The sequence below is a fragment of the Dendropsophus ebraccatus genome, chromosome 13, assembly GCF_027789765.1.
Source record: "Dendropsophus ebraccatus isolate aDenEbr1 chromosome 13, aDenEbr1.pat, whole genome shotgun sequence".
Classification (NCBI taxonomy): Eukaryota; Metazoa; Chordata; class Amphibia; order Anura; family Hylidae; genus Dendropsophus; species Dendropsophus ebraccatus.
In genome coordinates, this window is record NC_091466.1 from 35,449,864 (window position 1) to 35,465,134 (window position 15,271).

The window sequence follows — 15,271 nt, forward strand, 5'->3', positions numbered from 1 at the left end:
GAGGAGATTTTTTTTTTTTTTTTTTAATTAATATAATCTATCATTATCATGTTATAGAGCAGGAAGAACTGGCTATCTATCTATCTATCTATATATAAATATATATATAAATATATATATATATATATATATATATATATATATATATATATATATATGCAAAGATTGAGTATAACTTGCAACTTGTTTAACATTCCTGCTCTTTCTGTGTTATGGAGTCCAGTGGTGATGGGTTCAATTTCAAACAACTCTACACTCCTCGAGATTATGTCAACTCTTATTTTATTAAAGTTTTCATATAAAGATAGAAAGCATCAGATGTATACTGACCATGGGCAAACAAAATGCTTGACAAAATAAAAACCATATAAAAAGCATATAGTATGATAAGAGGCTCCAAACACCAATCTGGATAGTCCAACACTCAAGAGCTACACTCCTCAAGATTAAAATAACAACATTAAGCAGGACAAGCCATAAGGTTGTGCACTACGAAGAGGTAGCAAGTGTCACCTACAGTAGTTCCAATCTGTGGCATGTGGAAACGGGTTCAATTATATTTTTTTTCCAGCCACATGAAACCTCAGCAATCAGATCACAGCAGTAAAGTAGGATTATATGTTGCCTCTTGTTTGTCAATGTGCCAGGTATTGCCACTAAAGGGACAAGAACTAGTATGAAAGCAAGAGGTGAACCCCCTACATGAAGACAGGTAGACATTTTAGAAAAAAGGGGAGTGGTAGTCCATTTTTATTGCAAATGAAATTGGACGTCATATAGATAACCTAGGGCATTAAACAATGTCTACAAAAGACATCAGAAGGTGTTTGTGCCAGATTGCGCTGAGAGTCAGGTGTATAGCGACAGGAGGTTCATTGACGGCTTTCAAAGGCTATCGTGGTGGAGAGAAGTATGGTAATGGAAGCTGGAATAGAGGCCCATCCGGATGCAATCATAGCCAGAGATTCGTCTGGAGTCCACATGGGCAACATCATGAAGAGGCCTTCACAAAAGAATGACACTCTCGGGATTATGGTGTTAAATAGCAAAATGTACAAGTGCCAGATCCACAGGTACACTCATATGTATGAAAAAAAAAATATATATATATATATTATATATATATATATATATATATATATATAATGTATATATTGTGGAACCAATGGTATGGCCATTTCTTTGAAGCGTCCTAGGTAGAGATGAGCAAAATTTAAGCATGCTCGAGTCCAATCATTCGCCATTTGAATACCAGTGGCTGGAAAGCCATAGGCTGTATCTATGTTTTTTAGGACTCCCTAGGGCTGCATCCAACTTTTACAGTCACTGGTATTCAAATGCCGAACACTCGGACTCGAGCGTGCTTGAGTTGCACTCCTCTCTAGTCGTAGGGGCATTCATTACGACAGTGTCAGGCTGCATGTTGCTCTGTGAGCAGCCTGCATGGCCTAGTAGTACCATGTCTTGTAGTGTCTCCGTATTTGTCTTCCATCAAGCACATCTGGGACGTCCATAGACTGCAATTACAAAGGAAGCTGCAAGCAGCAGATTTTGATGACTTGTGTGCCTAAGTGCATTCCGCATGGCAGATCATTCGTCAGACAACCATTAATAACCTCATTGATAGAATACCAAGTCCTATAAGTGTGTGTATTTCTGCATGTGGCGCTCAAACTAGAATAGATGGAATATTTTGTTTCCATTCCATTATAATTTGCATATCTTTAACATGTCTACCAGTCTTGTAATTTCCATAATTTCACATCTTTTGATGTTGCAATTTCAACACTGACAAGTGTATTGGATAAATAAGTAGTCACATCTAATTTCATCAGCCTGTTTTCTTGCTAAGCAGCAGATACAAGCTATTAGTCATCTACCAATTGTCAGACGAACAAGCATATATGTATGACTATTAGGACTTATATTATAGTTTAAAGTGTAAATACCATTTCATAGTGACATGTCAGAAGTGTATATCAGTTGAGGTCCGCCTACTGAGAACCCAGCTGATAGTTAGAATGAAGGGGCTGCCGTGCGCACTCCTTCATCTCTGATACAGTGAGCAGAATTCCATAGACTGCTAATATGAGCAATCTATGTAATTCAGCTCCCTGTGGCAGAGAAGAAGGGAAAGAGCATGCGCTCCCGCATGCGGCAGCCCCTTTGTTCTAGCTATCGGGGGGGGGGGGGGGTTCTCAGCAGCCGGACCCCAATATACACACCCCGATATACACTTCTTGTCAGAAGTTTTTTAAAATGGTAGTTATACTTTAAGGCTATGTTTACACTACGGATGAGACCGGCCGTTCCGTGAGCCGTTCAGAGCTTCCCATAGCCCACAGTATTAACTGTTTGGGCAATTGTCAGCCGTGCATCGTTATTACACATAGCAATGTGTGGTCGACGCCCGATGATTTTAGGTCTGGGCCTAAAGAAACGGTCAGCCGATGATCATTTCATCGGCTGATCATTGTCTATTACATAATGGGCCAAATTGGGCCGATTCAGCCAATTATCGCTCCGTGTAATAGAGCCTTACTGTCCTACTGTTATTCAGGGTGTTCCTGACAACATACTGTACATATGTACAATTACAACCAGAAAAATGACTCTCAACTATACTGTAGAAACCTAAGAATAGTGCAACATAAGTAATGCAGTGATTTAAAAAAAAAAAAAATTATTAAAAAGAAATTATACCAATAAAAATTCAAACATGGACATACCTCTCTAAATTACTATATACGTAATACTTCTTTAGGCTACATTCCCTATAGGGAATGTGTGATCAGAAAAAGACCAGTTTTCACATCACATAATCTCTAATTAAAAAAAAAACTGAACTCTTGATATTTTTATTCTGGCCACTGAGCCAAATAATAGGCTGCCACATACTGTTCTGTACATAGAGGTCATTACAATTTATTGCAGTGACAAGTATTAACTACATATAATAGGATCCACCATTCACAACAGGTGACAGACACAGCTGAACCCTTTCCCACTTGTGGCACTGGGTCTTCTGCACAGGTCAGAGGGCATCATAGACATCAACAAATATCTCAAGTCTACACGTTTTTATAGTCTATGTAGCTGTTTTATTGCACATCTCCTAATGCGCCTACAGGCAGCTCAGGGAGGGAGCCGCCTTTTAATCATATGTGGAAAATGGAATATAACATCTGCTATAAATCTTTTTTTAAAAATATCTAAAAATAAAGGTGATACAATCCCTTTGAAATTTACATTTACATATTATCTAGTATTTCCTAGTTTTTTCCTAGTTTGGCTTAGTTGTAACATGGCTGTATGTAACAAAGCAAGTGAGAACATAGCCTGGCACTATATAAACAAGCAGGGACTGAGATGAAGGAGAGGCACGTCCTCAAATCATAAACTATTGGCAGTTGGAAATACTGGTCTAGAAGATTAGTATCTGTCATTTAAAGAAAACTTTTGACATGTTAAAAGTTTTGTTCGCTCAAGGTCTGGGTGTTCAGACCCCCAACTGAATGGTAGAATGAGCAGGGAAAAGCACACGGCTGAGTGCTTCCCTCCCCACTTTCCTTAGTGGTTACATAAGATGGTCCCATAGACTTACATCAGGAATCCATCTTGGTCGCAGGCAGAGCTGAGAAGAGCATGCACTTCTCCTGGCTTGTTTTAATGGTCAGTTGGGTCTCTACACCCATACCCTGTGGCCAATCTACAACATGTTGAAAGTTTTTTTTTTAAGTAACAATGCCCATTTTATGCCCAAATTATGCCCAAATGTATTATAGAAGTTTCTTGAGTGTTGCAGGAAAGGATGTGATGGACCTTTCTTTTTGCATTTGTCTGTAGTCACATAATAACTAGCATCGGAATGTTTCATTATAGATTTGCAGCCATGTGCCTTCTAGACATTTACAGATCATTATTAGGTTTATCTAACATATTCTTGTCTCCTATCAGATGCACCTCTGTACATTACGACAATGACCTCCCATCCACTAGTGTTATTATTACTTTCCATAATGAAGCTCGGTCTACTCTGCTCCGAACCATTAAAAGGTTGGTATTGATTCTGTATTTCTATACATGTGATGAATGATCAATCCAGTCTTCCCCTACACATATAGTGATGGCTGTTGTATAAGTGTATAAGAAGTGGTGGTTGGGTGTCGATAAATAATTAGGAAGTTGAGTGTTTTAAGCTCAATGTCAGTGTGTGCTCTAGTTATTGCATGTGGGCAATTTCATTATTCAGCTCAGCTGATTATAGAGGGTTGGTGTAGTTGTTGCCACTATGCAGTAATTGAAGTCATGGGTACTCATTGATTCATCGACACAAAGTCCCCACCAGAGGAGACCATCTTGACTCTGCTCCGATACTTGCTCATTTGGTCCTCGTAAGCTTTTAGGGATTCTTTATACTTTGAACTAGTTTTGTTATGAGTAAGATTTAGTTATTGTCATAGGCAAAGTATCCATCTCCCACCATGTGTGAAACTTACAGATCCTCCACCTGACCTTGGTAGCCTTAAAACGCAGAATAAAATTATGGATCCAGCTTTTGAATGACTTAATAATTCATTTTATTAGAACATAACAAAGTCTGCAAAGTCTGAAATGCGTTGTATGAAAGGAATTTTCATAATTTTCTTACCTGTCCATGACAGGAACTGTCCATAGTAGGAAAGGGGTTCTGTGGGGATTTGATACTCATCTGGACAGTTCCTGTCACGGACAGAGGTGGCAGCAGAGAGCACTGTGTCAGACTATAAAGAATACACCACTTCCTGCAGGACATACAGCAAAAGATAAGTACTGGAAGACTTGAAATTTTAAAATAAAATTTACAAACTTAATAACTTTCCAACACCAGCTGATTAAAAAGTTTTTTTTGTCAGAGTATCCCTTTAAAGAGGATGTACCACCAGGTATATGCTCTTTAAGCTGAACCCACGGATCGAAGGGCGCCACGGGGAAACCGGCGCCGTACTATGCACCGGAACTGGCCGGTGCTCAAGCACTGGAGACGGGCCGGGCCGCCCCCAGTGGGAGGGAATTCCCTCCCCTGTATGACATGCCTCCATTCATTCTAAGGGAGCCACGTCATACAGGGGAGGAAATTCCCTCCCACTGGGGGCGGCCCGGCCGGCCTTCAGTGCTTGAGCATCGGCCGGTTCCAGTGCATAGAATGGCGCCGTGGTCCGAAAAACGGACCGCGGCACCGGGTTCCCCGTGACGGCGCCATTCAATCCGTGGGTTCAGCTTAAAGAGGATGTACCTGGTGGTACATCCTCTTTAAATACGATTCATAAGCTTGATCCATAGCATTGTTCTGTAGTTTTAGGAAAGTTCTGAACATCGAACACCACAGGATACCATAGGATATTTTTTAACAGCGTTATAAGGGTATTTCCACCTTAAACCTTTATGTCATCCCTAGGATCTGCCATAAATGTCTGATAGATGTGTTTACGATGGCAACCCCTGACCCCAGCCCATCTGGGGGGATAGCTACTGGCTGCATCATTAAGGCAGAGAATGAATGGACAATTACTTATTTGTTTAAATGGTGTCCTGACCATAAACTGAACACAGTAGCCCAGATGTACTAATACTGTCTACCAGTGCAAATTTATGTCTAACAATGTGCCAGATTTATTACAGCGGGTGGAGTTGTGTGATATGTTTGGCGCATTTTCCGACCGTCTAGTCTAAGTTTAAACTAACTATTGGCCTACTTTTCTCTGAATGTTATGATGCTAATTTACATTTTTGTATGGACTTACATATAGGCCCCTTTCATGTGATGCTACACCCACTTTCAGCTAAGCCATTCCCCCATTAGGTAAAGCATAAAGTTTCTAAAACTCATAATAAACTCAGTTTAATTGAATGCAAAATGCGCCAGAATTCTGGCAATAGTAAATCTTCCCCAGTGAGTCCTACAGTTAGGACTCGAAGCAAAAGGTCGTAATCCGTGGGTCATCAAAGCGGAAATAAGGCAGTTCCCATAGAACTGTATTCAGAATGGGTTTTCTAAACCAGACAACTTGTGTAATCCTCTGAGATTATACCCTGTAATTGTAGAGCAGTCCCTGGAACGCTGGAAATTTGACAGCTACAGTATAAATGAGCTGAAATCTCTCTCAAATGTTTGACTTGGAATTAGGTTTCCATTCATTTCCTGTGGATTAGCTCATGTCTGCATGGCAAAAATACCAATCCAATCTCCACCTTATTGGCATTAAGATAAGGAAACGTTTGTGTGCCAGACATTTCAGAATAACAGGACCACCCTTGTTCCGCTAATATTTAGTGTAAAACCCATTACCCTCATGAGTTGTCTTTTCCTTTATATGGCCATTGGTCATATATTGCTCAATAACTTAAAGCGCACCTGTCACTTTTAAGAAACAGTGGATATGTTGTAGAGACATTAACAGTTTTGATGGGGCGGGATGATATGTACCTGTAGGGGAAGAGTAGGAGATATTTTACGCCCGTCAGCTTGTTCATTGCCTCCTAGTTATAGATGAATAAGTAGTGAGGTCTCTCTTCTCGGCCCAGATCTCTCACAGTAACACTAGCTTGGCGCTGTTATTGCATGAGATTTGGGGAGGGAGACATCCCTACTAATGCATGTATGAATATGCATAACGGGCAATGAACGAGCTGGCAGGCGGACAGGATGGCGGCCAAGGGATGCCCCCAGTGAACCAAACGGGCTCATTTACATATCTCCTTTGGTTAATGCCAAAAAATGGTGCAACAGAGGAAACCTGTGTTGGAATCTACATCTCTTCTCTTACAGGTACATGTCAGCAGGTTTGTATGTACAAACCTACTGTTAAATTTCCCTTTAAATGTTTTATTGTTGCAACATAAGGCTTCAAATGTTAACGTTTATTAATGTCACAGGTATCCTATATATGCATTAACGGGGAACTCCAGCGAAAACTTTTTCTTTCAGAACAACTGGTTTCAGAAAGCTATAGAGATTTGTAATTACAGTAACTTCTATTTAAAAATATCCAGTCTTCCAGTACCAATCAGCTGCTGTATGTCCTGCAAGAAGTGGTGTATTCTTTCCAGTCTGACACAGTGTTTTCTGCTGCAACTCCTGTCCGAGACAGGATCTGTCCAGAGCAATACAGGTTAAGGCTATGTTCACACTGCGTATATTTCAGTCAGTATATTTCAGTCAGTATTGCAACCAAAACCAGGAGTAGATTAAAAACACAGAAAGGATCTGTTCACACTATGTTGAAATTGAGTGGATGGCCGCCATATAACAGTAAATAACTGCCATTATTTCAATATAACAGCTGTTGTTCTAAAATAACAGCAAATATTTGCCATTAAATGGCGGCCATCCACTCAATTTCACCATTGTGTGAACAGATCCTTTCTGTGTTTTTAATCCACTCCTGGTTTTGGTTGCAATACTGATTGAAATATACTGACTGAAATATACGTAGTGTGAACACAGCCCCCCTATGGGGATTTGTTACTGCTCTGGACAGTTCCTGACACAGACAGCTGTGGCAGCAGAGAGCACTGGAAAGAATACACCACTTCCTGCAGGACATACAGCAGCTGAAGTATGGGAAGACATGAGATTTTTAAAGTAAAGTAAATTACAAATCTATATAACTTTCTCAAACCAGCTGATTTGACCGAAACAGATTTTCACTGGAGTTCCCTGTTATTGCATATATCAGGATACCAGTGACGTGGGTCACTTTAGGGATATGAATCTTTCCAGAGTTGGGACATTGTCATGGGCAGAGCAATATAACTAGTGAGCATAGGATACGTTATATACTGTGTGCATTCTCTAATAAGGTGCATAATTCATGAACCTCTTATCTCTCTGACAGTGTTTTAATTCGAAGCCCTCCAAATTTGATACAGGAGATTATTTTAGTGGATGACTATAGTGCTGACGGTGAGAATTTTTTTTTTCCTGTTTTCTATATTTGAATCTTCTCAGCTATAATGATGCATACTACATGAGTGAGATGAGCTAATTCTGCCGTGTGAGTGCACAAGGTGTTATTCTATATAGCAGATGGAATCTATTTATGGGTTTTGTAGATGTAAGAGTTTCTTATACAGATTCCTACTGCACAGATTTCCAGGACAGAACCCATTGTCTGCTCTTTGGTCGCAGCACATCAGACGATAAACACAATCTATGCATTAGCCATAGTTGAGATGCCTGATTATAATTCGTCGGCATCTACACACTTTCCATGGGTCCTATTCTCCTCCAAAGTATTAAAGATCAAAGCTAAATTGCAACGTTTGTTACACACTAGGCTGCATTAGGTTATGTTTTATTTGCCATCAAGTTAACTGGTGCAGTGCTGTGCACCCAGAATTTTTCTCATGTCAGAGTACCCCTTTAAAGACCTGGAAAACCCCTTTAAATTGCTCATTTAAAGAGTACTAACCTGTTTTTTTTTTATGCTTGCAGGGGTTTTCCTACATTATCCACGTCTTGTGGATTGGGAATGTGTTCATGGTGGCAGAACCTCCTTTAGAGGGAACTTGTTATAACTTTCATGTTGTCCGAACCACAAGTCATCGGGGTAGTCCCTGTGGGCTTCTCCGAGCACCATCAGCTTTGATCAGCCTCTTTGTTGGGTTCTTAATTAAACGCCAGATCAGACCCATGCTGCACTTAATCTTAGCCAAAAGGCCACCTCCTGTTTTCAGGGCCCTGGCCTGCACACAGGTCCTGACACCAGGCTAGATTGTACTGTGCCAGTCTCCAGATGGTGCATGCAATGGGCAAACTTCCCCCAGACACCCAGGAAAAGTTGTGAAATGTTGATGTAGGTATTGGCAAGGCGACGCATGCGCGGTGATTTCTTTGCAGCAGCTGTAAGAAGTAGCAGTCTCCTATACCATCATATATGTACATAAGATAAATTCTGTATAACAAACAGGGATTGCTTATTAAAGCAGAGAACATACACAGTCAGAGGGAACTGTATATTCTTGGTTAAGGTTTAGCTTAAAAAATGTAAGAAAATAAAGCAATAAACTTCTTCTTAGTGATTGACATTAATAATCTATCATCCTGCCATGTGTTGCGTTGAGAGGATGGCATCTATTTGTAGCTGCTTGGTGCCCAGATCTGTTTGCAGACAAGTTGTGCATTGGCTGTAGCTGTAATTGAGTGTGGTTTCTGCGTGAATGGGCCTGATGAGGAGACATCAAGGCGTTCGCTCTGTGAAGTGCTTTCTATCTGAGCAGATGAGCATGAGTGCACTTTAGCAGAGAGGATTAGTGCTGTCAGTCTGATTAATATGATAATAAGTGAAAGCAGATTCTTCTATGGAAACACTCCTGGGAGTTGTTTTTTTTGAGGCGAATCATAATTACAATGTGCCAATTATTTGTTTCTTGTCTTCTTTCCACAGCCGATGACTGCCAGCTCCTCACGAAAATACCCAAGGTTAAATGCTTGAGAAATACCCGGAGAGAAGGTGCGACACAATGCATGATACTTACCAAGATTTCTATCACAGTCTTTTATATAGATTCTGGTAAATTAGTCTGAAAAATTTGTAAATTTAGGTTAATGTTTAAAAAAAAATTCTGTTCTTGGATCCTGCAAGGTAACTTTTCTTGGAAAAGGGCTGGGTTGTACCAGAAATTCTCTCATTTTTGTGAGCTATACCATCAACGTATGACAGGGACATTGCTAAAGACTTAAAGGGGTAATCTAAAACTAACTTGTTGGTTTGGGGGGGGGGGTGACCTTCATACCCCCGGGCGATCTCCATATCAGCCCCCGGCTGCTTTGTTTTTACTATAACCGCGGGTACTGCATGTGACCTGCAGCTCTATTCATTCTCTATGGAGCTACCGGAAAGAGCTCTTACTTGGGCACAAGTAAGTTTTAAAGGGAATCTTTCACTAGGTTTATCCCCCCTTAAATGAGGGCAACATAAACTAGTGACAGAAATGCTGAACAGATTGGTATATTACTTATACCATTCTGTTCAGTCGATCTCCTAATATGCAGGAGAATAGGATTCTTGCCACACCCCTTTCCCCACCCTCCAGCTGCTGATTGCCAGTTGCTGCCTATATACATCGTGGGTCGATAACTACCAATCAGCAGCTGGTGGGTGGAGTTTTCTGCTTCTCATGAATATCCAGGACTAATGGGCTTATGCACATAACAGAGATGACTACTTATTGCTCATGTTATTTAGGACGATATCTCTGAATCAGCCGCACAGAACAATGTAAGTGATACATTAATCTGTTCAGCTTCTCTGTCACTAGTTTATGCCACCCTGAGATAGAACAACAGAAACCTGACAGAGTCTCTTTAACCCCTTAAGGACCGGAGCAAATTTTATGAATATGACCTGTGTCACTTTATTCATTAATAACTTCGGGATGCTTTTACCTATCCGGCTGATTCTGAGATTGTTTTCTCGTGACATATTGTACTTCACATTTCTTGTAAATTGGAGTCGATACTTATAACGAATCTTTATGAAAAAAAACAAAATAACGTGAAAAATTGTAAAAAAATGCATTTTTCCAACTTTAAACCTTTTCTGCTTATACAGAAAATGGTTATGCCACATAAATTATATATTAAGCGTAAAACATTAGCAGCAAATTTCCAAATTTTCAGTAAAATTTCAAAATCAGATATTTTTATGGACCTGTTCAGGTTAAAAGTGTATTTGAGGGGCCTGTATGTTAGAAAGCCCCACAAAGCACCCCATTTCAGAAACTGCACCCCCCAAACTCTGCAAAAGCAGATCCAGAAAGTTTTTTAACCCTTTAGGGGAGTCATAGAAATAAAAGCTAAGTGTGTAAGAAATTTGAAAATTTTAATTTTCTGTGCAGAGATTTTATTGTAATCCAATATTTTTCATAATTATAAACTTATTACCAGAGAAATGCACCCCAATATTTATTGCCCCGTTTCTGCAGTTTATAGAAATACCCCATATGTGACCCTATTGCGCTATTTGACGCAACCACAAGCCTCAGATATAAGGGAGCGCCTAGTGCATTTCAATGGCTCCGTTATATTTGGTCATTTCTGACTGTATCACTTCAGCTTGGCAGAGGCTCTGGGGTGCCAAAACCTAAAAAACACCCCTAAAGGGACACTATTTAGAAAACTACACCCCTCAAGGAATGTAACAAGGGGTGCGGTGAGCATCTGGACCCCACAGGTGCTTCACAGATTTTCCCAACAATATGGCGTGAAAAAAGACAAAAGTATTTTTTACACTAAAACGTTGTTCTAGACTCCAATTTTTCATTTTCACAAAGGGATAAAAGAAAAAAAAAACACAAAACATGTAGCGCAGTTTCTCCCGAGTACGGAAATACCTTACATGTGGACATAAAGTGCCAAGGGGGCGCAGGACGAGCCTCCAAAGGGAAGGAGCGCCAATTGGCTTTTGCAAGCTGGATTTTACTGGAATGGATTTCAAGGGCCACGTCGCATTTACAGAGCCCTCGTGCTGCCAAAACACTGGAAACCCCCCACAAGTGACCCCATTCTGGAAACTACACCCCTCAAGGAATCTAACAAGGGGTGCAGTGAGCATATGGACCCCACTGGTGACTGGCACAAATGTGGAACAATGTGACGTGAAAGTGAAAAATTTCATTTTTTCACTTTCACTGCAAAAATGTGCCCGTCATCAAGGGGTCCATATCCTCACTGCACCCCTTGTTAGATTCCTTGAGGGGTGTAGTTTCCAGAATGGGGTCACTTGTGGGGGGTTTCCACTGTCTTGGCAGCACAAGGGCTCTATAAATGCGACATGGCGTTCATCATCCATTCTAGCCAAATCCAACCTCCAAAATCCAAATAGCGCTCCTTCCCTTCGGAGGCTTGCCCTGCGCCCACATGGCGCTTTATGTCCACATGTGGGGTATTTACGGACTCGGGGGAAATTGCTCTAAACATTTTGTGTGTTTTTTTCTCTTTTAACCCCTTGTGAAAATAATAAATTCAAGGCTAGACCAACATTATAGTGTAAAAAATGTAATATTTCATTTTCACGCCACATTGTTCCATATTTGTGCCCGTCACCAGTGGGGTCCATATGCTCACTACACCCCTTGTTACATTCCCTGAGAGGTGTAGTTTCCATAATGGGGTCACTTGTGGGGGGTTTCAACTGTCTTGGCAACACAGGGGCCTTTTAAATGCAACATGGCCCCTCGAAATTCATTCCAGCCAAATCCAGCCTCAAAAAACCAAATGGCGCTCCTTCCCTTTGGAGGCTTACCCTGCACCCGCATGGCGCTTTATGTCCACATGTGGGGTATTTCCGTACTCAGGGGAAATTGCTCTACAAATTTTGTGTTTTTTTTATTTTTTAGCCCCTTGTGAAAATGAAAAAATCAAGACAAGATTAATGATTTAGAGTAAAAATTTAAAACAAATTACACCAAATGTTGGTCTAGCCTTGATTTTTTTCCATTTCCACAAGGGGTTAAAAAAGAAAATAAACGCAAAGCGTGTAGGGTAATTTCCCCTGAGTACGAAAATACCCCACATGTGGACATAATGTGCCATATGGGCACAGGGCAAGCCACCAAAGGGACAGAGCGCCATTTAGAGGCTGGAATGGAGGATGGAGGCCATGTCGCAATTACAAAGCTCCTGTGCTGCCAGGACAGTAGAAACCCCCCACAACTGACCCCATTCTGGAAACTACACCCCATAAGGAATCTAACAAGGGGTGCAGTGAGCATATGGACCCCACTGGTAACAGGCACATATGTAGAACATGTGCCGTGAAAATAAAAAATACAATTTTTTTCATTTTCACGTCCCAAATGTGGCCGTCACCAGGGGGCCATATCCCCGCTGCCCCCCTTGTTAGATTCCTTATGGGGTGTAGTTTCCAGAATGGGGTCACTTGTCGGGGGTTTCTACTGTCCTGGCCGCACAGAGGCTCTGTAATTGCATCATGGCATCCTCTAATGGGAATGGCGGCCATACCTATTTAGCTGGGGAAAAAGGGACAATTCTAATTTATTTGGGGGTATTAGGCCAATTATTAGTTTATAAGGTTGAAAATGACAGGTGTCCATCAAACTCAACCTGTGTTGATCCAGAGGAAGGCAAAAAACCCTCGTAAGGCAGACAACAGTAGCCTCATCACAGGGAAAAAATTCCTTCCCGACTCCATAATGGCGATCAGAATAATCCCTGGATCAACGTGACCCCTAAAATAGGAATAAGGGACAGAATTTAGATAATGTAGAACCCCAGTGACGTGTGGTGCACCTTGGAGCGATCCAGTATGCAGAGGCCGGGGGGATCAGGACAGGTGTCACACTGGAAAATGGTGTCCTTCCTGATCCCCCTGTTACGCCACACTCTGCACTTCTTCTGGGGTCTCCTGTTTTCCAGTGTGGGGGACGTCACCTGGAAAATGTTGTCCTGGTGCGATACGGGGTCCTTCATATCCAGAAGCGCTGGGTCCGCTCCATGGCTGCTAAATATTAGGGCGCTATTACTACTTCTGATATGTTCGGATCGTGCCGCAAGCTACAGGGCAGTGAGGGACCGGAAGAGGGGGTGCTGGTATAAAAGTTATCCCCGTACAGGTGGTAACCTTTATCCAGCAGTGGGAAGATCAGTTCCCGGACGATCTCCCCACTAACTCCGAGGATGGGGGGGAGGGGGCATCTGGGGGCATCTGGGGCTGGATTTGGGTGTCCCTTCCTTCATACACTCTAAGTGCACACTGCGGAATGGCGAAGGATAACCCTTTGTGCATTCCGCAGCTGGCACCCACCGGCAGACTGATGCGGGTGCGCGTCTCCGTCCGTGTCATAGACTCCATTCTATGCACGGGCGGATTCCGCTCTCCGTCAAATGTGTTCATTCTTTGGATGGACGATGGAATCCGCCCAAGCATAACATGGAGTCTATGACACGGGTGGAGACGCGCGCCTGCATCAGTCCGCCGGCGGGTGCCAGCTGCGGAATGCACAAAGGGTTATCCTTCACCATTCCGCAGTGTGCACGTACCCTAAATGTGTAAGTGTACCCAGAGGTACGCTCACAGAGTTTGTAGAATTTCACGCCATACCGTGATCTCTTATTGGGACGGTACTGGCGGAAAAGACGTGTCTGGGGGGCAGCGTACGCTACGCTACCCCCAGACACGTCACTGGATGATGAGGATGAGGATGAATGGAGGAACAAAGGACCCCCCCCATTCATCCTCACTGGCTGTTTCGGTGTCGGAGGCAATAATAGCGTATGCGTCCGACACCGAAAACACCCTGGGGGTCATCTTTATACGGGGATTGGTATATGGGGTATGTAGTGGTGTAGTGTAAAACTTTATTCCGTGTAGTGTAATGGTGTTTTTTACATGTTTTTTTAACATTAAGTATAAAAAAAAAAACTACGCCAAGAAAGGAGTTGCTGATAAATGCCGCACTTATGTGCGGCACTTATAAGCAGACCGTGGCTGTAATATATAGGAAAAAAACACTCTACGCCAAAAAGGAGGAGTTGCTGATCAGCGGCGCACTTACGTGCGATGCTGATCAGCACTCAGCGGCGATAGGGTGCGGAAAATAGAAAAAAAAAAAAAAATCTTTCTTCAACCCTATAGCTACTGATATGTGTATTATATACACTTATAAGCCGCTAGGGGGCAGTAGAACGCCAATTCCGGAAAAAGCCGAAGTTTGACGACGCTGGAGCCGATGATTACCGATGGGGACCGCCGGAAAAAGACGAAGACGCCGACGAAGACGATGACGCGTTCGGAACCCGGAAGTCGCGTTCGGAACCCGGAAGACGCGATCGGGACGCTGGATCCGGTGAGTATGGGTCAATACCTGCTCTGGACACCTCAGCTACCTAGCTGAGGTGTCCACAGCAGGTATTTAACCCTTTCATGGGGTAGTTATATCGCCGTGATCGGCCGGCCGCTCCTGGCCGGCCGGTCCCGGCGATCGGGACGTGGCACCGTGGCCACCGTTACTTTTAACAGTAATGGCGGTTGGTGTCGTCCTCGGACAGCACCGACCGCCATTGCTTTCCGGGCCATCGGGTCACCGGTGACCCGGAAAGCTGCAGATCGCCGCCATATGCTGATCTGAATTGATCAGCCAATAGCGGCGATCGTCAGCACGGGAGGGGTTAATCACCCCCCGTGCCGACAAGCAGGGATGGCCTGCTATACATTATAGCAGGCCATCTTCCCCGATCGCTGCGTGTGTACACGCAGCGATCGGGGAA

General features: G+C 42.6%; 1 protein-coding gene across 1 annotated transcript in view; it reads left to right on the forward strand.

The window, feature by feature from the left end:
* GALNT16 (polypeptide N-acetylgalactosaminyltransferase 16) overlaps nucleotides 1-15,271 on the forward strand; it is a 106,925-nt gene that overhangs the window by 49,334 nt on the left and 42,320 nt on the right. The window contains exons 3-5 of the mRNA XM_069950338.1: nucleotides 3,958-4,056; nucleotides 7,878-7,945; nucleotides 9,429-9,494. Of these exons, the coding sequence (XP_069806439.1) occupies nucleotides 3,958-4,056; nucleotides 7,878-7,945; nucleotides 9,429-9,494 (233 nt within the window). The remainder of the gene's footprint in view (nucleotides 1-3,957; nucleotides 4,057-7,877; nucleotides 7,946-9,428; nucleotides 9,495-15,271) is intronic.